Source organism: Somniosus microcephalus, chromosome 7 (assembly GCF_052327205.1).
Source record: "Somniosus microcephalus isolate GS21.2 chromosome 7, FLI_Smic_1.0, whole genome shotgun sequence".
Lineage (NCBI taxonomy): Eukaryota > Metazoa > Chordata > Chondrichthyes > Squaliformes > Somniosidae > Somniosus > Somniosus microcephalus.
Genome location: NC_140993.1, coordinates 232,783,026 through 232,806,292, shown reverse-complemented (window position 1 = coordinate 232,806,292; position 23,267 = coordinate 232,783,026). Strand labels below are relative to the sequence as shown.

The window sequence follows — 23,267 nt, the reverse complement described above, 5'->3', positions numbered from 1 at the left end:
TGTGGCTTTGTACTTACAAAGGGTCTTGTTTCATTGTTCTGCTGTGCACAAATGAGGCCGCAGTTGTAGTAAACAGGCGACAGCTCAGGCAGAAACCAACAGTTAAATGGTCACGTTTCTTTTGTGAGGCGTTTCTTCCACAGATATGCGAAGTGATCTTTCCCACTCTGTCTTAGAAGTTTAATAAAGTCCCATGCGTTTAACATGAAATTATAACAAATGCTTGTTTCACTGTGATGTACATAATTAAAGAAATGAGACAGAGATTGGTACTACCTATAGCTACATCTTTTCCATAGTGTGCTGTTTTTGACATATATTTGTATTATGTTCATAATTGTATTTGTGGAACTTTTCTAACTATACTGCTAACTTGCCTTTCCACTCCACCCGGCTCTTTTCATCATGGTTTCCACCTCCTAGTTGTTAAAACAGTCAAGTTATTTTCCCTCCATATTTCCTGCACTGTGCGTACATTTTTTTCTATTGGTTATTTGCTCTCCCTATACTCAAAACCTTGTATACTGTAAATCTCAATAGGTCTTTGAGAAACTCTAGGGTGCCGATGGAATCAGTTGCATATTTAGACTTTAAGCTCCTGTTTAATAACACGGCAGGTATTTCAAATGTTGTAAATCATGCAGTTTGCGCACTGGGCTGGGAACTAATTTCAATCATAGTTCACTCACTTCCATTCTGTTAATACCAGCTTCAGCCTGTATGCGCTGGTTCTGTCAATCTTCAAAAATGCGCATGCTTGGTGTCAGGAAATCACTGACTTCAGTGAAATCCCCAAGTCTATGGCCTCCTAGATTTGTTGATGAGGTCCACTGTTTAAACTACAAGCATACAGCACAGAGATTGTTTAATCTCTTGCATTGTCTCAGTTTCTTTGAACCATGACAATTTCCATGTTGTGGAAAATTATATTTACATTCTATTCATATTTGTTATGTTGTTGCATTTTGGAAAATCACGTGTGTTATGAGTTGCATTTTGGAAAAATTAGTCATTTGCTTGTGAATTCTGTATTGGACCCATGTTTACACTTAAACGCCTACTGTCACGTGGTAACGTGTCTTGTAAGGCATTTTAGCACGGTTGTATACTGAGGTTAGTACAGTCAGCAAACCACATTCCTGATTGCGTCTAGTGCTACAAAAACTATGGTAAAAATGTGAAAACCACCTTGCAAAATGTTCTGATGTGTAGATCGAGTATTGTTGTAACTCAAGCAGCAGCCCATGGGGTTTTGTTGTAGCAAAGCTTCAAGAGTAGGTTATTCCAGGAATTGAGTACCTGCCTAGAAAATCCCCAATATGGCGATGCTTCCCCCTTAAGATGTTACCAATGTTATGATGGATGTGAAAATATCAGTTCACACTCTGAAACTGCTTAGGTGAGTATCATATCTAGCAGTTAGTATTCTATGGAAACAGCAGAGTAAAATAACACTCATCTCCAGTTCCATTTTTAGGTTTTTTTGTTGTTGTTTGTCCCATGCACTTAATGAAAGGAACAATCTGATGAAAATGAGATACCGATTTCTTACGAAATTCAGCAGACTGGCCTATATATCTGTATCCAAAGGAAATCTGTACCTTAGTCATCATTATCTACTGTCCTCTATTTATCTCATGCTTCACAATGTATTTCAGAGTATGGTTTTCAGTAGATGTTATTTTTATGTTGTAATTTATGGTTCTGTGCGACTGCTCATGGAAATAAATTATTGGCTTTATCAAACTGTGGGCTTTGATTTGTGCTTTTTTTATTTCACACACAATGATATTTGTTGCATTTTATAAAATTAACTACATAAAAGCGGGTTGATTACTGTATGGGCAAATGGTTCACAATTGTCTTTAACACACCAAGTATAAGTATGAGAATCACCTTCAGACTTCCATTTCTCAAATACATTTGCCTACCATTGCAACGTTATTCAACACTGTGGCTTTGCCCAATTAAGAATTTTTTTAAGCAAGGTGTTAGTATGTGGTCTTAGCAACAAGCCCAATGAAGTAGCTTGAAAGTAGAACAGACATTTTCACTTAACTGCTGGCCTGATAGAAAGTTGATTCAGTTTACCTGATGTAAATATTAAATGTCACTAAAAAACACAAAGAAAATACACCACATGGTCTTTAAGCTACACATAGCCTCCCTTAGCACTATGTGTAACAAAATCATAATCATGCTCTTTATAAATGGGTATACGACGTTCTTACATGTAACATGAGATGAAGTAAGGTGCGAGGAGACTTCTGAGGGGCGTAAACACCGGCATAGACCTATTAAGCCGAATGGCCTGTTTCTGTGCTGTTAATTCTATGTAACATGCACAGGAAATCTCCAATAACTCCCAGTATTGAACTCTAGACTTGGGGAACCTGATCTCAAATACTGGTCTTCATTCATTTTTACCCTCAGCATTCCTAAACAGGTTGGGCTTTGCAGGGTTCATTTGACTAGAGAGAGAAAGAAAATTAGCTTTCACTAACATACTTCTCAAGGGTCCTTCCTGTTGAGTTAAACAAGCAGGACCCATTGAGAAATTCCACATCTTCAGTTCCTAATGGTCTGCAAAACAGGTACCTCACAGGAGTGAAGTATCTTACAATGGTGGAGGAGTGCAGGATTGAGATGGTTTTGCTTATCCTGATACCTTCATGCTTTCCTGTTTGATCATTCATTGATAGGGATCTGGTAATGGCTGCGTATTCACTGCTTACAGATCGTCCCCGTCGTGCTCCAGGTTTCCTTCTTTAAGACCCTCCTCTGTCATTTATATAATACCTTTGGTGACGTCAACCAATATCATGAAGTAAGCTTTCACATGGTTGCCAATGACCCTCAGCTCTACTCTCCACCTCTTCTATCAACTCCAGAACTATTGTCACCCTAGTTAATTGCCTGATATTAAGATCCTGATGAGACAACTGTCCTCCAACTAAATATCAGCAAACCAATGCCAGACACTTTGGACTTCCACCAGCATTTACATTCTTCTGGCCTTGACTCCATCAGTCTTCCTCACTCCCATCTCAGATTAAATCTAGAAGTACAGAACATTGATGTCTTGCTCAACCCCCGGCTCAGCTTCATCCCCACATCCAATCCATCACCAAGATCCATTTCTTTCACCTCCAAAACATTGGCTGCCTCCACGGCTACCTCTCTCCCACCTTAATCTATGCTTTTACCGTCCTGTGGATGGACTTCGCCAATGCTTTCCTTGCCAGCTTCCATGCTTCACCCTTCACAAGCTACAAGTGATTCAGAAAGCCGTAGCCTACATTCTTACTAAGAACTGCATCCCCATCACGCCGCGCGGTCCACTGGCTCCCCATGCCCCAGTATATTGACAAAGATTCTTTTCTTCAAATTCAAATTCTGCATGGCCTTGCCTCTTCCTATCTCCATGACCCCCTCTGGTTGTATATTTGTGTGTACGCTCTGCCCTTCCAATGCTTTGGCAACTGCTTCTTCAACCACTAATGATCTCCTTCTCTCTGCAGCTCCCTTAATTGGTATCTCCATCTTGTCACCTCCTTCCCTACTTTCAAAAGTTTCCTAAAAACCCTGCTACAGTGCTTTTGCCCCACCCCTCCCTTCCCTTTCCTTCTCCTGCTCAGTGTCCACTCAATAAAAGGCCCTAATTTGTGTCTCTGTACTTCAGAACTATAGATTTAGAAGTTGTTTTTGTAGGGATCTCAAAGAAGCCTGGAGCTGCGAAGAAGCTTTTGATCAACTGAGGATGTTCATGGTTGAATAATAAGAAATACAAAACATACATAATGGGGCACAAGTCAAAAAGTCAAGTTAAATATTCCCGGTGCAAACAAACAAGCTGGCAGTAAACAATATGGTGTACTGATACCCTCCCACAATCTGGTCAAAATCCCTGATTATGGCACGTTGGCCTGTTCTAAAGTAACATGATAACCCTTAATTTCTCTGGCCTCCTAACAAAATGTATTTCGACACAATCCACATAGCAAAGTGTTAAAGAAACTTACAAAAATAAAATTCCTACAATGCCTGAAGCCAAGTTTTGAATTATCCCTGAAACTCTTTAAGGAGTGGTTTAGTTTCTCAGAAACAATTTTTTTTTCATCATGTATATTGCTAAGTTAATATTTCCTGTAAATTCTTAGTTGCCAAGTATGCAAATACACAGATGTTGCCACCAAAACATTGTTACATTTACTAGATAAAAATGGTCATATGGCAGTTAACGGGAAAAAAAATAGAAATGTTTTAAAAGTTGAAAGAAGAAAAAACAAATTACTTTCTCCTCCATCCTGTTCTAGGATTACAATAATGTTCACTATTTAGTTTTCAGATGGAATGAATCTGACAGTCACCTTGTTTAGTGAAGAAAATGAAAACAGAAACATGGGAGCAGTTCATGGTGATGAAGATCTGTCCGAGATCTGCTAGTGAAGGTCCTTGGTCAGTTTATCTGTGTTAGCTCCTACAAGTTAGCATAAATAGCATCGTCCTGATACTCCATGGTTCTGGAATTGGCTCGTTCGTAGGCGTCAGGAACTGAGTAGCTGTTTTGATTGGCTCTTCTTTGCTGTTTGTAAAGAGATGCTATTAGAATTGTACTGCAGACAGCAACAATCATTAAAAAAAACAAAGTTCAGGTAATGTTTAATGAATAAATAAACTCAATAAAGGGTTGATGCCCATTGTAAGGAACACCAGCAAGGTTGAAAAAAGAGGCAGAGAAGACAAGTTAAAGCAAAAAGTAACTGCGAGTTTGTTAACTTTGGGTTTCAATCCCATCACCCTGCTTTACTCTTTTCTGAGAGGAGAATTTATTTCTGAAATAATGACAAAAAAATGTGTGGGATAATTTGTTAGGACACTCTGTCAACATTTTGTCCAAGCAGTTCAAGGAATAACTGGATGTGTAGCTAATTGGTTGTGAATTAATTCCAATGTCACGATGTCATCATCTCAACCGAGCCTAATTCTGTCCTCGCTCAACATCCACACAGGCACATTACCAGGAGATGTTTCTGGAAGACAATTAGTACTGGGAAGCCAGGATGATTTTATCCCCCTACCTTACGCAGAGGTGCTGGGATCAAAAATTGTACATTTCTACCAGCATCCCAGCTAACGTAGCACACAGGCCAGGATGTGGATATAGAACTATCCTGCCTTAACCAGCTGAGCTAGCAGGAGAGTCATGCTCCATTACTTTGAGAAAGATGCTCACAAAATGAAAGGACTGGCCACTGTCACTATTGTTTATTACATACATTAACATTCATTGTCCTTTATCAGATATCATCTGACCCTTGGATTAAATTACCTCCTCATTATCTTTTACAACTCACATTCATTCACACACAAGATTGCATATTAACCAGAAAAAGGTTCCTTTAAAAAAAATGATGAATGTTTTGTGCTCATTCAAGACACACAATTAAACATTCCAAAATTGATTACAGGACGAGCTACTAAAAGCAGAGTGAAGCTCCTTCTACTCAACACTGTGCTCTACCCCAATCTTACAAGAAGCCTCACTCTAATTGCACTAGTGTGACTCTTCCCATTCCTGGCATCTGTATGGGTTGTCTAAGTCAGAGGGACAATCTAGGAATGTACTTTCCTCCAGTTCCTAATGTAACCAAACACTTAGTGAGTACAAAATCAGGAAAACTGATTTTTTTTTGTTCAGATCAGCAACCAAAAGAAAATATAGCAAATAGTAACACAAAGACGTATGCAACCAGAAAACGTCAGTCAGCTATGTCTATTTAATCCTTAGGAAGAAAGTTCTTGCTGCTCCCCAAAGACAAATCGACAGAAACCCCAGAATACCCCCTAAAGGTAGGACTCGTAAAAATCAACATTTCATTGTGCAGTACACACATCTGCTGCATATATGACAAATAAAATTGAATTGAATTGAATTAAAACTTACAACTATTCACCTTAATCATCTTTGATCACTTTTCATGGCACAAGATTGTTTTTTCATGGAACGTATGTTCTGCTCTGTCTAATTTTACCACAACTTTTAATCGTGTTCCAAACCAGCTAGCCATCTGGCTCATTTTTAAAGCAGCTACTCAGTTAATCAACATAGCATCAGCTACCTTAGCTGGGAGTTTGTTCTACAGATCAGTTACACAATGGGTAAAAAATTCCAGGCGCCTGGTTATGCCGGGATCATGCCCAATATTGTCCTCCAGTGCTGACCCCACCAGAGTTAGTGGGGTCAGTGGGAGGACACCTCATTAGCATGGGCCAGGCTGGTGGAAGCGCCAATTCAAAAGCATCTCTGGCGCCCACTTGCCTATGCCTGCCAAAAACATAAGGGCTCACCTGCCCGTTGGGAGGGGGTTTGCTCAGGCTGCCCCTCCCAAGACCCCATCCATGGTCCTATTAACCCCATTACCTGGATCTGCCAGTGGTGTTCACATGCACCCTCGTGGAGGTTGGTACACCTCCATTCACTCAGAATACCAGCCAACACTGCCACACCAGGTCCCGTTCATCCCAGAGTGGGAACTCCTGGTTTAGGGTAACCCTTGCCCCAGCTCCAACCCTGACCATCATTTGCCTTGTAAGGGATGGACAGAAGTTCAGCCCTTAAGAAAGGACAATATTTTAATCCATTTTTGCTTTCCAATTCCCATGGATGAGAGTGTCATAAAAGGTTGGATTGGCAGATTACACGATAATTCTAAATTGATGTGGCCCATCATTAGATCTGCATTAACAGCCAATTCATTTAATAAACATGTTAGCTGTAACAAAGATTGTCTTACATGATTTCTTGCAGTGGTGCCCTTGTTTAACTGTTTTGTGTTCCTTTTCTGTTTCTTTCTCCTGAGGGAAAAGAACGATGCACATTATGACACAGATTAATAATTTCACTAATCTGTTTACTATGCACAATTTACGTAAATCGCAGAATACGTACCTCCTCACACATATTATGGTAACAACGCTGACTACTAATACAAGGGTTCCAAAAGCAACCGCACCAATAATCAGAAACATTGTTACATCTGGAACTGAACAAGAAAAAAAATATTAGCACATAACATTAACTAAGGAGTAAATGTTGGAGGGTATTACGTGACAAGTGCCATGCGATAATATTCACTGCAAATATATTTTTGCCTTGTTAATGTTTTGAGCTGTCAACCATTTTGGGCTTTTTAGCGTTTAAAAGTAACTGCTCACTGGCTTTGGTCTTCCACCTCCTACAGCGACAATCGAATCCTCATAGTTCAGAAGGTATTGCACCAATGGTTTTGCAGCAGGGCACATTGATGTACCAATAGGTCATATCACAGAGGGGTAGGCAGAGGTCAGTCTCACTGAACTTTACTTTGCATAGGGCTATGCTATATGTACGATAGCAAAATACTGCAGATGCTGGAAATCCAAAATAACAACAGAAAATGCTGGAAAAACTCAGCAGGCCAGGCAACATCCATGGAGAGAAAATAGAGTCAATATTTCAGGTGAACCCTTTGTCAAGACTAAAGAAGCACAGGAAATGAAATAGATTTAAGAGGCCAGGCTGGGAGAGAACAAAAGAGAAGTGAAGAGACATTAAGAGGTATTCAAAACGAGACGAGATAGACATTAAGAGGTATTCAAAATGAGACGAGATGGTGATAGGACTAGTGGAGACAAAAGACGGCTCTAGATTAGGTGTGAAATGCGCTGGCAGAATAGGAGACAGCTGCCATGTGGGAGAGAGAAAAAAAAGAGAGGGGCGGGGGGGAAAGGCCAAAACAAAGGTGTGGATAAAAAATATAAGTAAAAATGTAATAGGGGCTGAGGTTATGATCTGAAATTGTTAAACTCGATATAGCTGTGCTATACTGTGCTGGGTGCAAAGATTTACCAATGTTTCAGGTGCATAATTAACATGCAAATAGCCTAAGAATGCATATGAGCAAATATCAAGGCTTTCCCAAGCTTTACCCTTCAGAACAATAGATGCATAACACTCTCTTAAAGTCATCTCCATTCCTTCCATTGCAATGTTTTAGTTCTGTTTTCCCATATAAAGATGGACTTGGCTCACTTGCTGTATTCCAGCCCTGACTGCAACAAGAGTCAGCTGTAGCTTTTATTTAAAACATTTTCTAAAATGATTTAAAAAGTCAGTGCACACTGATTTAAGTAGCTTCAGACAGTTTTGGTGGAAAATAATCTTTGATGGGGTAATTCCAAGATCCTGCATCATCACTGGGGAGCCACACTTGCAGGGATCGTGGATTGGAGAATCGGGGGTGGGGGGATGGTCATGGTACATAGTCCTATCTCTAGCGAATGCTCTGCATTGGGAGTGCAGAATTGCCCCATCTATTTTGTTTTCTTGTATAAGCTTGGCTGGGGCACAGTGCGCTTCCTGCATCCAAGCTGGTGGGCAGGTGATGTGCATCGATGTCACTCTTCAGCCAGCCATTTTCAGAGGCAATCAACATTGGCCAAGAAATGATGTACCTTCCGGCTTTCCCTGCACTGCGGTAGATGTCTCTCCTCCCCAGTAAAATTGGGAACCTAACGGAGTGTGGGGGAGTGGAAGTGGAAAGTCTTTCCACTTTGTGACACCTGTCACTGAGGCTCCATCAAGGCCGAACCAGATATTTGCAATATTTTTCCAGTCTGATATCTGCTGACCATGAGGTGAAGTGCAGTCAATGCAAGAAACTATTAATAATATACAATGGAGGGAGTGGATAGCAGTTTTTTTAAGGTGAGGTTTAAATCTCAGCCATGCTGCTGAGGGAGATGTTGAGTGGAGACCACACAAATATGCACACACATTATATGGCCAGAGAACTGTTAATGTGAATATTTCCAAGTACAGAGCTGTTATTTCTATCTATGAGGTACTGAAGTAACTTGATTCAGTTGTGGGGTTAGAAACAATGAAGCATGATATGACTTCAGATCCATCTACTGTCCTGCAGAAAGTTGGCATAATGCTTAAAGAGGTTATGGATTTTGAACAAGAGAATGCAGCAATCTTGCAAATTATTTAGTTGACACCAGATAGCTTTATCCTACAAATTCAATCCTTTATGTTTGTTTTTAGCTAGTTAACTTAAGTTGTCACCAAGTTCAAAACTTATCTGGATCACATTAAAAAACAGGCAACCAAAATAACATTTGAAGATTTCCAAGTGATTTAAATCCCACTCTCTGTGTTAGCTGTCATTGATATGGTTGTAATAGCTCATTTCAAAATGACTCACAATAAATACCAAAATAGTGACAATGTAGAGCCAGGAAGACTATACTCAAGCTACCTTCAGAGTTGGAACCAGGAGAGAAAACCTCATTTCTATATATTAGAGCCAAAAAATGCCATGATTAATACACTGTTCCCACTTATCAAGAGAGACATGTCCAAACCAACTAGAATCACAATATAACTATTGTAGATGATACAGTTTGTACATAGGTTGTTACCTGTAAATGAGCCAAACTGTGGAAACACTGGGTGATTAGGGCTAAATATTATGTAGCTTTAGTAATAATTACAACTTGCTCCTATGGGGGGAATTTTCCCAGCCCTGAGGAGGCAGATTTGGAGGCGGGACTGCCAGGAAATTGGCAGAAACTGGGAGCGGGTACCAACCCCGCTCCCAACCCGCCTCCATGCCATCTTCCCGGGAGGCGGGTCCCCGAGTCTCAAAGCTGTCAAACGTTGACAATGCATCTGTCAAAAATTTTGAGACAGATGAAGCATCATACGCTGATGTCATCTGTCACCAGCTTTCCCTTAATTGGTCAGTAAGCCCGCAGGGGGGCGGGCTTGACAATGCCACTCAAGGGAAAATAGCGTGGGTTCGTCAGACGTCACTGGGGGCAGGACTAGAATCCAGAAGGCTGCAGTCCCGCTCCCAACTCATCTCAGCTGGTAAAATCCAGCCCTATAAGATAGTAAAAGTCCCAAGACACTTCATAGGGGCAAAAACAGAAGCTGAGTAGCTGTAGGGAAATTAGGGGAGCTGACCAAAGGTGTAGCTAAAAGGTAGGGATTGAAAATGCTTTTGAAGCTGGGAAGAGAGGTAGCAGGGCTGAGAAGCTGAAGGCTCTGTCACCAAGGGTGGAACAGAGGGATGTAGAGATACAAATGGCGCTAGAGTCAGAAGAGTGGAGGCCACATGCTGGTACGTAGGGCTGGGGGAGGTTGCAGAGTTAAGGATAAGGAGGCCATGGAGGGATTTGTAAACAAGAACTTGGATATTGAATAAAAATTAGGGGATGGGGAGCAAATGGAGGTTGTCAACGACAGAGGTGATACTTCGTGCAGAGAAGCATGTAGGCAGCAGGGTTTCTGACAAGTTACGTAGACATTGGGAGGCAGATGTGGAGAACATTGGAGAAGCCAAGAATGGAGGTGACAAAAGTGTGGATGAGAGCCTCAGCAATGGTGAAGTAAGGACAAAGGTGGGCACTGTTGCAAAGGTGGAAAAAAGACAGTTTTGGAGATGCTGCTAAAGCTCAGACTGTGCACCATCAAAATCAGATCCTGATAAAGAGGATAGAATCAGGGGTTAAGGCGCATTGTTTTAGGTGGAGAGCCAATCAGAATGGCTTTGGTCTTGTCGATATTAATTTGGAGAATGTTCTGGCTTATCCACAACTTGATGTCAGACAAGCACTCAAACAGCACATTGATAGTCATGGAGTTAAGGGTGTTGGAGATGAGGGGGCTGAGGGGCAATGTACAGACAAAGAATAGGAGGGCTCCATGGATGGAAACTTGGGCAATCATGAGGTGGAAGAAGAAGCCATTGCAGGATATGTGCTGGCTATTTTGGAAGAAATAGGATTGGAACCAAGCAAGAGCATTGTCACGGAGGTAAATGATGGAGGACTGTGAAGTGATTGGCCATGTTGAACACTGTGGAGAGAATGAGGAGGTCAAGGAGAGATAATGCATAAGAGTTGCAGCCATAGAGTGTGTCATCAGTGACTTTGACTAGGCAATGTCAGTTTTGCCGACGTGACAGAAACCAGCCTAAATAGATGCAAATAGGAAATAATGGAACTGGAAGAGAGGGTTTTGCAATTGCATGGTTTCAACACATTCTACTACGTTTAAGATGGTAGGGAGGTTTGAGGTGCGGTGGTAGTGGGAGAGGACAGAAAGACTGAGACTGAGATTTTTGAGGAGGGGAGTGATGATGATGATGACAATTGTGAAGGGCTGAGCAACAGTGCCTGAGGAAGGGGAGTAGCTAACAATATCAGCAAGCCTTGGGTCCAGAAAAGATAGATGTGTGGTCAGGAATTGCGTTAGGAGAGGTTCAAGGGTGTAGAAAAGGAAAATGAGCCTGATGAAGGAGAGGAGATGGGGTGGGGGGAGAAACTGAGGAGTGATCTGTGGTCAGGGCTTGGGTAAGAGGATGGCTTCAGGGAGGGCCAGGGGGTGAGGAGGAGGAGAAGACTGAGGCACTGATTCCTACTGGTAAAGTTGCTAGTAGGATCAGATGACCAAAGAAGCATTATCTTGTGCTGAACAAGAGGTTCCTGTTCATATTTTCAATATGACTCACAATATAGACTGAAATCATTCTCATTTCCAGTTTGGTTTCAGTGGTAGCACTACATGATTCATCTTCTCCTCCCTTGTGGTTAACACTCCAGTCTACATCCAGTTAGTAACATCCCTCACTCCTGTCAGTGCTCTGCCAGAAGGGACAGAACAGCCTGTGCCATTCTCAGCCAGACTTGTCAATTCACTGCTTCAAACAGAACCCTTATGGCCCAGAATTTCCTGATGCGCCATGTGAATCACAGTCGAAATATGAACAGGAAAGTCTTGTTCAACACAAGACACAATGGGCTGGATTTTCCTTAAGCTGTCGGGAAGGAGGCGGGACTACAACTTTCGGGTCAATTAAGGGCCACCCGGCAACAGGTGACGTCACAGACTGAAATTTCATCTGTCAAGAGTTTTTGACAGATGAAATATCAGTGTTTCACAGCTGTTTGAAGCTGTCAAACACTGACAGTCTGACTTCTAACCTGAGTCCTTCTACGCAGACTCTGTTAGAACTGTCACCGGCACTCAAATCTGAAGGCTGTCACTTTTGACAAATCGCTGCCATTCAGCTTTCAGTTCCGGCTGAGTGATGGACTCCCGCAGCCTAGAGGAAGAAAGGCTGTTAAGGTAAGTACAGGTAAGTAAAACTTCTTTACACAGTTTAGACACACCAAACACACTTACCTTTGCACTCATGCACCCATCACTCACCTGAACACCGACATCGCGACCCCTCCAAGTCCTTCAACTCGACGGCCCGCCTGCTCTAACCTGGCGTGGTTTGGAGCCGTCGGGAATCCCCTACGACACCCCTCAAAATAGGGATTAGGCTAAAAACTGCCTGTTAACTACCTGTTAACAGGCAGTTAATTGGCACTAATCCCTTCCCGCCTCGGGTCGGCGGGTCCCAGTGCAGGACGGGTACCCGCCTCCCTTGAAACTTAGGTGGAGGCGGGTTTTGGGCGGGATGGTGTCAGGACCCCCGAATTCGTGATTTTTGCCCCCCGCACACCTGAAAGCCCGCCTCACAGCCCAATGAAAATCTGGCCCAGTGTATCTTTGGTCATCTGAACCTACTAGCAACTTTACTACAAGGAATCAGCTTTGAACAGGTCAGACACCAAGTGCGAGAGGCTCACAGCTCTTTATCATCTCAAGGACCGAGGCTATCCACTCAGCTGCCTCGGTCTCTTCCTCCTCCTCACCTTCTGACCCTCCCTCCAGCCCTCGCCTTACCCAAGCCCTGACCGCATATCGCGCTACAGCTTTTCCCCCCCAAAATTTACGTCAATCTCTCCATGGACATGTTACACCAAAATTTGCCATGAATCGCATTAGCATACAATGGAGCATAAAAACCACATAAAACAAGCAGGAATCAGCATAAACAATCAGGGTCCAAGGAAAGTACTGAACTTACATTATATTCCATCTTCAAGTTAAAGCGTGAAGCCATCAAGCCATCATTCATGCACATTAGGCACAGCGTGTTTAAGAAAATACAAATGTGGAAGTGTTTCAATTTTTAGAAAAAGAGAAAAACATTGGTGAAGTCAAGCGTAGGTCCCTTGCAGTCAGAATCAGGGGAATTTATAATGGGGAACAAAGAAATGGCAGACCAATTAAATACATATTTTGGTTCTGTCTTCACAAAGGAGGACACAAATAACCTCCCAGAGATGTCGGAGAACATAGGGTCTAATGAGAGGGAGTGTAAGAATTCACAATACTTTACAGTTCTGAAGATCAATTTTTTTGATTAAAGAATCCCTGGGCGTTGTGCTTTTAAATTTCCAGGGATAAAAATGGCTATCGCACCACATGGCCGAAGACAAAGGACTTGGAAAACAGCTTTGTGTGTCTGGAAGTAAGGTTCAATGGAGCTGCCAATCAAAGGGCAGCCCCCACCCCCCCAGCAGCAGGACAATCGATGCCTGTTTACAAAATGTTACCACAGGACAATGCTTTGTTTACAAAGCAATTGAATGCTATTAGCATTTGTTTGTATATCGAGTGGATACATCTAAACTGCAGAAGAGACTTTTGTATCTTGAATGGGAACCGTTTAAGAACTGAATGGGTTTTTAAATCACCCAGCACTGGACAACAGGGCTGTTGCATTCTCTTTTGTTTTAGCCCAGGTGAACTCCGGATGTGGGCGGGATCATTTCAGCCCCACAGTGCAGACTCTAACCCAGTCCAACCACTTTGAGTTAGCCAATCACAGCTTTCTCTTGTGTATTGGACCCTTTGGGCGGGGAATTTTGCACACAGCCCTTGCAGGGCAGGACGGCAGGACCTCACCAGGTATAAAAGAAAGCTGCTGAGAAGCTATCACTCTTTTTTACTTCGCTGGACCACAGGTGAGCAGGGTGTTCTGACTCCTCAAAAAGACAACCTAGCAGGAGTTTGGGGTGGTGATTGAAGGGAATTGCTAAGATTGTTTAAATAACATTGTAGCCATTGTATCCCTCGTTTTCGCTGTCTGCAACCCCGTTATATAGTTTTACTGTAATTACTGTGTTCGTGTGATATAGTTTATTCTTTTGATTGTAGTTTATTTAGGTAATAAAACTTGATTTTTCTCTCATCCAAAACACTTGTCCGTTTTAATATCATTAATTATAAATCCCTTCACTCAGAACTGAAGGAGGGGTAGCGATTCGAAACCGCTGTTTGTAAATTGGTTTAGAGTGCAGCAGCAAAAGGCTGCTGGCCAGGTGAATTACCATAAACCAGTTAAAAGAAGCCCCCCCTTAGGGAGAAACTGAATGAAATCAGTATTTGTAGGGAAATGGTGTTAGGGAAATTGACGGGATTGAAGGCCGATAAATCCCCAGGGCCTGATAATCTACATCCTAGGGTAATTAAGGAAGTGGCCCTAGAAATAGTAGATGCATTGCTGGTCATCTTCCAAAATTCTATAGGCTCTGGAACAGTTCCCATGGATTAGAGGGTAGCTAATGTAAGACCACTATTTAAAAAAGGTGGTAGAGAAAACAGGGAATTATAGATCGGTAAGCCTGACATCGATAGTGGAGAAAATGCTAGAGTCCATTATAAAAGATGTAATAACAGAGCACTTGGAAAACAGTGACAGGATCGGACAAAGTCAACATGGATTTACAAAAGGTAAATTATGCTTGACCAATCTACTGGAATTGTTTGAGGATGTAACTGGTAGAATAGATAAGGGAGAACCAGTGGATGTGGTGTATTTGGACTTACAGCAGGCTTTTGATAAGGTCCCGCATAAGGGATTAGCATGTAAATTTAAAGCACATGGGATTGGGGGTAAGGTACTGTCCTCGATAGAGAACTGGTTGGCAGACAGGAAGCAAAGGGTTGGAATAAACGGGTCTTTTTCCGAGTGGCAGGCAGTGACTAGTGGGGTACCGCAGGGATCGGTGCTAGGACCCCAACTATTCACAATATATATAAATGATCTGGACGAGGGAACTAGATGTAATATCTCCAAGTTTGCAGACGACACAAAGCTGGGTGGGCGTGTGTGCTCTGAGGAGAATGCAGAGAAACTCCAGTATGATTTGGACAGGTTGGGTGATTGGGCAGATGCATGGCAAATGCAGTATAATGTGGATAAATGCGAGGTTATCCACTTTGGTGGCAAAAACAGGAAGACAGATTATTATCTGAACGGCAATAGATTGGGAAAAGGGGAAGTGCAATGAGACCTGGGTGTCCTTGTGCACCAGTCGCTGAAGGTAAGCATGCAGGTGCAGCAGGCGGTTAAGAAGACAAATGGTATGTTGGCCTTCAGGCCCAGGGGTCACAGTCTAAAGATAAGGGGTAAGCCATTTAGGACAGAAATGAGGAGGAATTTCTTCACCCAGAGAGTGGTGAACCTGTGGAATTCTCTACCACAGAAGGCAGTAGAGGCCAATTCATTAAATATATTCAAGAAGGAGTTGGATATATTTCTTAAGGCTAAAGGGATCAAGGGATATGGGGAGAAAGCAGGGACAGGGTACTGAATTTGGATGATCAGCCATGATTGCATTGAATGGTGGAGCAGGCTCGAGGGGCCAAATGTCCTACTCCTGCTCCTATCTTCTTCTATGTTTCATAGCGAGAGGATTTGAGTACTGGAGCAAGGATGTCTTGCTGCACTTGTACAGGGCCTTGGTGAGACCAGACCTTGAGTATTGTGTGCAGTTTTGCTCGTCTTATCTGAGGAAGGATGTTCTTGCCATGGAGCGAGTGCAGCAAAGATTCACCAGACTGATACCTGGGATGGCAGGAATGACGTACGAGGAGAGATTGGGTCGATTAGGCTTATATTCACTAGAGTTTAGAAGAATGAGAGGGGATCTCATTGAATCTTATTAAATTCTAACAGGACTAGACAGACTAGATGCAGGAAGGATGTTCCCGATGGCGGGGGTGTCCAGAACCAGGGGTCACAATCTAAAGATAAGGGGTAAGCCATTTAGGACTGAGTTGAGGAGGAATTTCTTCACCCAGAGAGTGGTGAACCGGTGGAATTCTCTATCACAGAAGGCAGTTGAGGCCAATTCATTAAATATATTCAAGAAGGAGTTGGATATATTTTTTAAGGCTAAAGGGATCAAGGGATATGGGGAGAAAGCAGGGACAGGGTACTGAATTTGGATGATCAGCCATGATCTCATTAAATGGTGGAACAGGCTCGAGGGGCCGAATGGCCTACTCCTGCTCCTATCTGCTATGTTGCTATGTTTAATAGAAATCATTCTGATGCCATAAAGATGCAGTCAAAGATAAAGAAAATACACTGTAGGTTTCAGTGAAAAGATTTTTTTTTTTTTAATTGCTTACAGAAAATCACCATAAAACACCAGAAATGTGATTTTGATTTTAGGTGTAAATTTAGGACATTTATAGAATTGGTGTCAATTCGAGAAATGCTCGCAAGCTGCAATTTTGCATGTTAAAAAGAGCGGCAGATGATTTCAGCAGAGGTTTCACAGAATCGGCATACAAGATTGAGGAAATGCGGATGTAGCAAAAAAAAAACTTAACTTGTCTTGAATATGTGCTAATAGCTGGGAGCTGAGTCAACACTTGTAACTTGGGTGGGGCTCCAAGTGTATAAAAGTAAACCCTACCTGCTGACACAGAGTGGTATGCACAGAGTGATACTAAATGGAGTGTTCTTAAACAGAGTGCTAAAGTTGGGTATTTAGAGAGAGTGGTAATTCAGAGCAGAAGGGGAAGGAGGAGAGAGCGAGAGGAGCAGCCGGAGATAAAGGTAGGCCCGAGAGCCCATAGCCCAGAGGGAGTGCGAGCATCAGGGAGCGAGGTAAGTGATATCAGCACAAGGGAAGGAGCTGAAAGGGAAAATAAATTGGTGAGTAGCAGGTGATTGTCTTGAGTATATTTCTGTTAAGTTAGTTAATAGTCTATTAAGTAGAGGCATGGCAGGGCACCTCGGTCCTGTGGAATAAATCCACATCTTGTGCCATGTGGGAACTCCAGGACAGTTCCCGTGTGGTCAGCTGGAGGAGCTGGAACTTTGGATTTCGGAGCAGCGGCTGGTATCACTGCGGTGCATCCGTGAGGCTGAGTGCTACGTGGATAGCACATTTCAGGAGGTGGTCACCCCGCAGCGTAAGAGTGTGCAGGCAGAGAGGCATTGGGTGACCGTCAGACAAGGGGGACCAGGCAGGTAGTGCAGGCGTCCCGAGTGCATCCCGCTCTCCAACCGGTATTCCTCAATACTGGTGAGGGCGATGGTTCCTCTGGGGAGTACAGCCAGAGCCAGTCCTTGGCACGACGGGTGGCTCAGGTGTACAGGGAGGGTCGGGGATGGGAGGAGGAAGATCGGGAAAGCAATAGTGATAGGGGATTCAATAGTTAGGGGAACCCGCAGGCGTTTCTGCGGCCACAGACGTGATTCCAGGATGGTGTGTTGCCTCCCTGGTGCCAAGGTCAAGGGTGTCACTGAGCGGTTGAAGAACATTCTGATGGGGGAGGGTGAATAGCCAGAGGTCATGGTCCATATTGGTATCAACAACATAGGTAGAAAGAGGGATGGGGTCCTGCAGGCAGATTTTAGGGAGCTCGGAAAAAGGTTAATAAGCAGGCCCTCAACGGTAGTATTCTCTGGATTACTCCCATGTGCCATGAGCTAGTGAGTATAGAAATAGGAGGATAGAGCAGATAAATGTGTGGTTGGAGAGATGGTGCAGGAGGGAGGGCTTTAGAATCCTGGGAGATTGGGACCAGTTCTGAGGGAGGTGGGACCTGTACAGGTCGGACGGGTTGCACCTCAACAGAGCCGGAACCAATATTCTCACCGGGGGGTTGCTAGTGCTGTTGGGGAGGGTTTACACTAAATTGGCAGGGGGTTGGGCACCAGGATGTAGCATTAGAAAGGAGAAACAAGGTGCACAAAGGATTGGGAGAGACAGATGGCACTAGAGTAAGAAATAGTACGGTATTAGGTGGGGTCAGAATAAGAGAGAATAAAAGAAGGTCAAAGATATTTTTACCGTGCATGTGTGTAAACGTACGAAGCATGGTAAATAAGGTTGGTGAGCTGCAGGCGCAAATAGCAGCATGGGAATATGATGTTGTGGCAATAACGGAGACCTGGCTCAAAATAGGACAGGGTTGAATAATAAATATTCCTGGATATAAGGGCCTAGAAATTCAGTATAGCCACTTTTGGGGCGGAAAAGTCGGGCGGCCGCTAAAGTTTGCGCCCGGCGCAAAGTCGAGGCCACTTCGCCGATATTCAGTAGCTTCGCCCTAAGAGTTTGCTCGAGCGCTAAAACTGGCGTTACACAACTATCTTTAGGCGCAAAGCCGGCGGTGCTGAGCTAAACCGCCGAGGCCGGGCGCAGCACAGGTGCGGTCATTTCTTGATTGACAGCAGACACCCTGGCGCTGGCCAGCTCTTAAAGGGGGAAGGGTCGAGTTCGTCTGATGCCACACCCTGGACACTGCAGCCCTCCAGCTAGGCCTAAACACTGCTGCTGAACAGAAATAGCGCCAGGAAAGATGCAGAAGGCCCGTGAATGAGCGCAGCGCTTCTCTGGCCATGATTTGAGGGTGCTGGTTAGGGCTTTGGAGAGGAGACGCAAACTCTTGTTCCCGGACAGTGGCAAGAAGCCTGCCACCAGCGTCTACAGGAAAGCCTGGAGGGAGGTCGCCCACATGGTCACATCCAACAGCGAGGTCCCCAGGACCGCTGTCCAATGCCGGAAAAAGTTCAATGACCTCACAAGGATTGTCAGGGTGAGTCCCCTTTCCAGTGTCCTCCTCATCCTTGCATGTGCACCTCACATTATGGGCAAAGGGACCTAAAAGCCCTAATGGCCAGCCCTCATCCAGCAGCTATGGGACTGGCATGAACATCAATTGCACATTCTGCACTTTACACACTGGCCAAGCTATTCGACCATGGGAGGCAGTGCACACAAGATCTGGGCGCCACACTGGCCAAGCTATTCGACCATGGGAGGCAGTGCACACAAGATCAGGGCACCACACTGTACTTAGAGGCCATCCTTTCTCTTGCAGGCCAAGCTGGCACACAATCAGAAGAGCCGGACTGTGACCGGGGGAGGCCGTCCCCAGATCCAGCAGCTCAGTGACCTTGAAGAGCGCGTGGGTAGCCTCATGGGTGCCCGGGTGATTGGCCCCGTTGCATCTGGAGATGCCGACCCTGTTCTGGGCACCAATGGTAAGGACATCACCTTTTCGACCTCTCTCGTCCCACTTGCGCTTCAGATCTACATCCTTTGCCACTGTCCGACCAATGCGCTGAATGCCACCACTCATGCCTCCCTCGCTGATGCCCTCTCCTCACTCTAAAGCTACTCTTGTGCCTTCCTGCTTTCAGATGGTGAGGAGGAGGTCCCTGAAGCTGCCAGTGACAGCCCCTCAGAAGAGGAGGAGGAGGAGGAGGAGGAGGAGGAGGAAGAGAAAGAGGAAGGCGGCCCATCAGGGGAACCCTCAGCCGCACCAGGGGATGCCAATGGAGGGGACACGTCTTCCCTGGAGGAGAGCCAGGGGGAAGTGTCGGAGGGGAGTGTAGCTCCTGTGCCCAGTGGCGTGCAGCAACGCGGGAAGGGTCGGCCAGCTCGGCGGCCTTCTTCCCAGAGGGGGGAAGGGTCGCAGGGGAGTGTAGTTGCTGGGCCCAGTGGCATCCAGCAACGCGGGAAGGGTCGGGCAGCTCGGCGGCCTTCTCCCCAGAGGGAGAGTCCGGCCTCCAATCCGGAGACGGTCCTCGCCAAGGAGGTGCGCCTCCTCGATCAAATGTCCGTGGACTCGGATCGCCGGCACACTGAGTTCATGGGGGTTGTGGCACGGTTGCCTGAGGCCATCGAGTCCCTGGCTCATACTGTGGCCGATTTCGGCGCCTCACAGGCCAGGAGTTTCGAGCAATTCGAAGCAGCACTCGCCGCGAGTCGGGCCGAATTCGGGGCAGCACAGGCAGCGAGTTGGGCGGAATTCGGAGCAGCTCACGCAGCGAGTGGCCAGGTGATCAGTGGTGCCGTGCAGTCACTGGCTGGTCTGATGCGGGCACAGACCAGGGCAGTACGGGCACTCACTGCTGCCACACTCGCTGTGTCAGCCAGGCATCGCCAGGGCACCCGCCGCGCTGCAGCAGCACAGCGGTCTGTCCTTCAGCAGATTGCTGCGCATGCTGCAGTGCTGGCCCGGGCGAGTGCCAGTGTCTCAGGCGAGCAGCGAGCACCTGCCATCAGCCAGCTTGCCCCCATTCCTGCAGCCGCCACTGCCACTCCCCCAGTGGAGCTGCGACGAGCTGCTGGAGAGACTGCTGCTGCCCAGCCACAGCTGCAGCAGTCACCAGCCGGCCCATCGAGGGCCAGAGCTCGTCTAGGCCGACCCCCAAGGGCATCTGCCGTCATGCCATGTGCCCCTCAGGAGCCTTTCCCCAGCCTTGCAGCAGCCACTGGGCACACTTTGAGGAGGAGCAGCAGGGCGGCCAGGGGCCGCAAAAGGCTGGACAAGGAATCGCCCTCGCGGGCCACAAAGTAGAGGGTGTGGGCAAATGTGTTTTTATATGGGGATGGTTGTTTTGTTTATGGGGATGGCTGTTTTTGTAAGGCCGAGGATGAAGGCCATTTTTGTGGAAATGTTTTGTTATTCCTCCCCAGGTTGTGGGAGTGAGTCATGTGTGTGACTGTTTTTTGGGGGTGTTGTCTGTTTTTGGGTTTCATGTGGGAAGGGCCCTGAGTTTCATGTGGGAAGGGCCCTGAGTTTGTTCAATAAAGCATTTTATTTATTCAGCTTGTCCATGTTTGATGTTTGAAGTGGTTGTTGCCTTAACCGCTGAGGGCTTGCGGAGCGGCTGCATTCAGGTCCCTTCATTGGCACAAGCCATTCCCTGACGGGGCCTAGAAGTGACGTTCAATAAGCCGCCGACGGGCGGCCCTTGGACCTTGTGCCTCCCTCCTGGGCTGGTCCTCCTCCTGCTCCTCCTCCTGAGGTGGTGCTCCAGCGTGAGGTGGCAGTGCCTGAGTCCTGCGGATAGCCAGGTTGTGCAGCATGCAGCAAACGACCATGACCTGGGAGACTCTCTCCGGCGAACACTGCAGAGATCCGCCGGAACGATCCAGGCAGTGGAACCGTTGCTTGAGGACGCCAATCGTTTGTTCTATGATGTTCCTAGTGGCTTGATGGCTTTCGTTGTATGCCTCCCCAGCAGGGGTCCTGGGCGCGCGGAGCGGGGTCATGAGCCAGGTACACAAAGGATAGCCTTTGTCCCCGATAAGCCATCCTCTTGGGGGAGGCTGTGCCTGGAACATGTCAGCCACAGTAGTCAGTCGCAGGATAAATGCATCGTGGCTGCTGCCTGGAAAGCGGGCATTGACAGCTAGGATGCGCTGCCTGTGGTCACACACCAGCTGTACATTGAGGGAATGGTAGCCCTTCCGGTTGCGGTAATCCTCGGCATTGTCGATAGGTGCCCGCAAAGCCACATGCGTGCAGTCAATGGTGCCCTGCACCATGGGGAAGCCTGCTATTCTTGCAAATCCCACTGCACGCTGCTGCTGCATCTCCAGGGTCATGGGGAAGGAGATGAATTGGTGTCTCCTTCTGAAAAGGGCATTGGTCACCTGGCGGATGCAGCAATGCACGGCGAACTGGGATATGTTAGCAATGTCCCCAGCAGCGGCTTGGAAGGAGCCGCTTGCATAGAAGTTCAAAGCCACCGTGACCTTCACTTCCACCGACAGAGACGTCCTGCACCTCAGCTGTGGACGCAGATCTCTGTGAAGCAGCTGGCAGATCTCTGCAACCACCTCCCTTCTGAAGCGCAGCCTCCTAACACACTTCGCGGCAGGCATGGTGAGATAGGAAATACCGCCAGCAGGTGTCCTGAGTGGGTAAGGCCTACGTTGCCGATGCCTGTTGCCCCCTCTGCGTCTAGCCAGGGCTGCCCCTCTCACACAGCGTCTGCGAGCCCTTCGCACATAATGCTGAAACTGAGGGTTGGCACCCCATGCAGCCCCCATAATATACTGGCAAACAATGACCTCACAATGAAGGCGAATTGCCAAGCTCTGGCCTGAAGCCAAAAATACCTCTCCTATGTTGGGCCAAAGCAGTAAGCTCTCTTCCTTGGTCTCTGTCCATAAATCCGTTGCACAAGAGTGATTGCTGCAAAGTGGCTGGCCTTTATAGTTCAGGGTAAGTGCCCTTTAATTTGCGCTCCCCGCAGCCCGCATGGCCTCTGCTGCGTTCCATTTCACAGTTCTTAGGACCGTCACGCCCACATTGGGCGGGCGCGACTGAAGTTCTGGATTGGGGCGCACAAAGGGCGTTGCACGAGGAAATGACGTCATAATCTGCGCGCGCAGCTGAGCGCGCGCAAACACTTTGCGCCGGCGCTAAATGTCTACTGAAGTTGGGCGTAGGCGCAGATCGCGCTGCGCCCGGCCGCTAAGTGCCTAGCGCTCGAGATCTACTCCTCCTAAGGCGCTAACGGCTGGCGCACGCAACTGAATTTCTAGGCCAAGGTGTTCAGGAAAGATAGGGAAGGAAAGAGAGGAGGTAGGGTGGCAGTATTGGTTTTGGAGAATATTACAATGCTGGCGAGAGAGGATGTCCTCGAGAGGTCAAGGTTACTTGGTTAGAGTTAAGAAACAATAGAGCTGCTATTACACTACTAGGTGTATTCTATAGGCCACCAACTAGTGAGAAGGATATAGAGGAGCAAATTTGCAGAGAAATCGCAGAGAGGTGGAAGAACTATAGAGTAGTGATAATGGGGGATTTCAGTTATCCTAATATAGACTGGGCTAGTAATAGTGTAAAAGGGCAGAGAGGGGGAAGAATTTCTGAAGTGTGTTCAGAAGAACTTTCTTGATCAGTACGTTTCCGGCCCAACAAGGAAGGAAGCATTGCCGGATCTGGTTCTGGGGCATGAGGTAGAAACATAGAAGGTAGGAGCAGGAGTAGACCATTCAGCCCTTCGAGCCTGCTCCGCCATTCGATGAGATCATGGCTGATCATTCAAATTCAGTACCCTGTCCCTGCCTTCTCCCCATATCCCTTGATCCCTTTAGCCTTAAGAAATATATCCAACTCTTTCTTGAATATACTTAATGAACTGGCCTCCACCGCCCTCTGTGGCAGAGAATTCCACAGGTTCACCACTCTCTGGGTGAAGAAATTCCTCCTCATTTCAGTCCTAAATGGCTTACCCCTTATCCTTAGACTGTGACCCCTGGTT

The 23,267-nt window shown here is 46.0% G+C and overlaps 1 protein-coding gene across 2 annotated transcripts in view; it reads right to left on the bottom strand.

Annotated features, from left to right (window-relative positions):
• Window positions 1-1,749: 1,749 nt before the first annotated feature.
• cd226 (CD226 molecule) overlaps window positions 1,750-23,267 on the bottom strand; it is a 72,742-nt gene continuing 51,224 nt past the window's right edge. For both annotated transcript variants that reach the window (XM_085993437.1, XM_085993438.1), the window contains 3 exons: window positions 6,953-7,046; window positions 6,798-6,858; window positions 1,750-4,585 (listed from right to left, as the gene is read on the bottom strand). In XM_085993437.1, coding sequence (XP_085849563.1) covers window positions 4,481-4,585; window positions 6,798-6,858; window positions 6,953-7,046 — 260 coding nt within the window. In that variant the 3' untranslated portion in view covers window positions 1,750-4,480. The remainder of the gene's footprint in view (window positions 4,586-6,797; window positions 6,859-6,952; window positions 7,047-23,267) is intronic.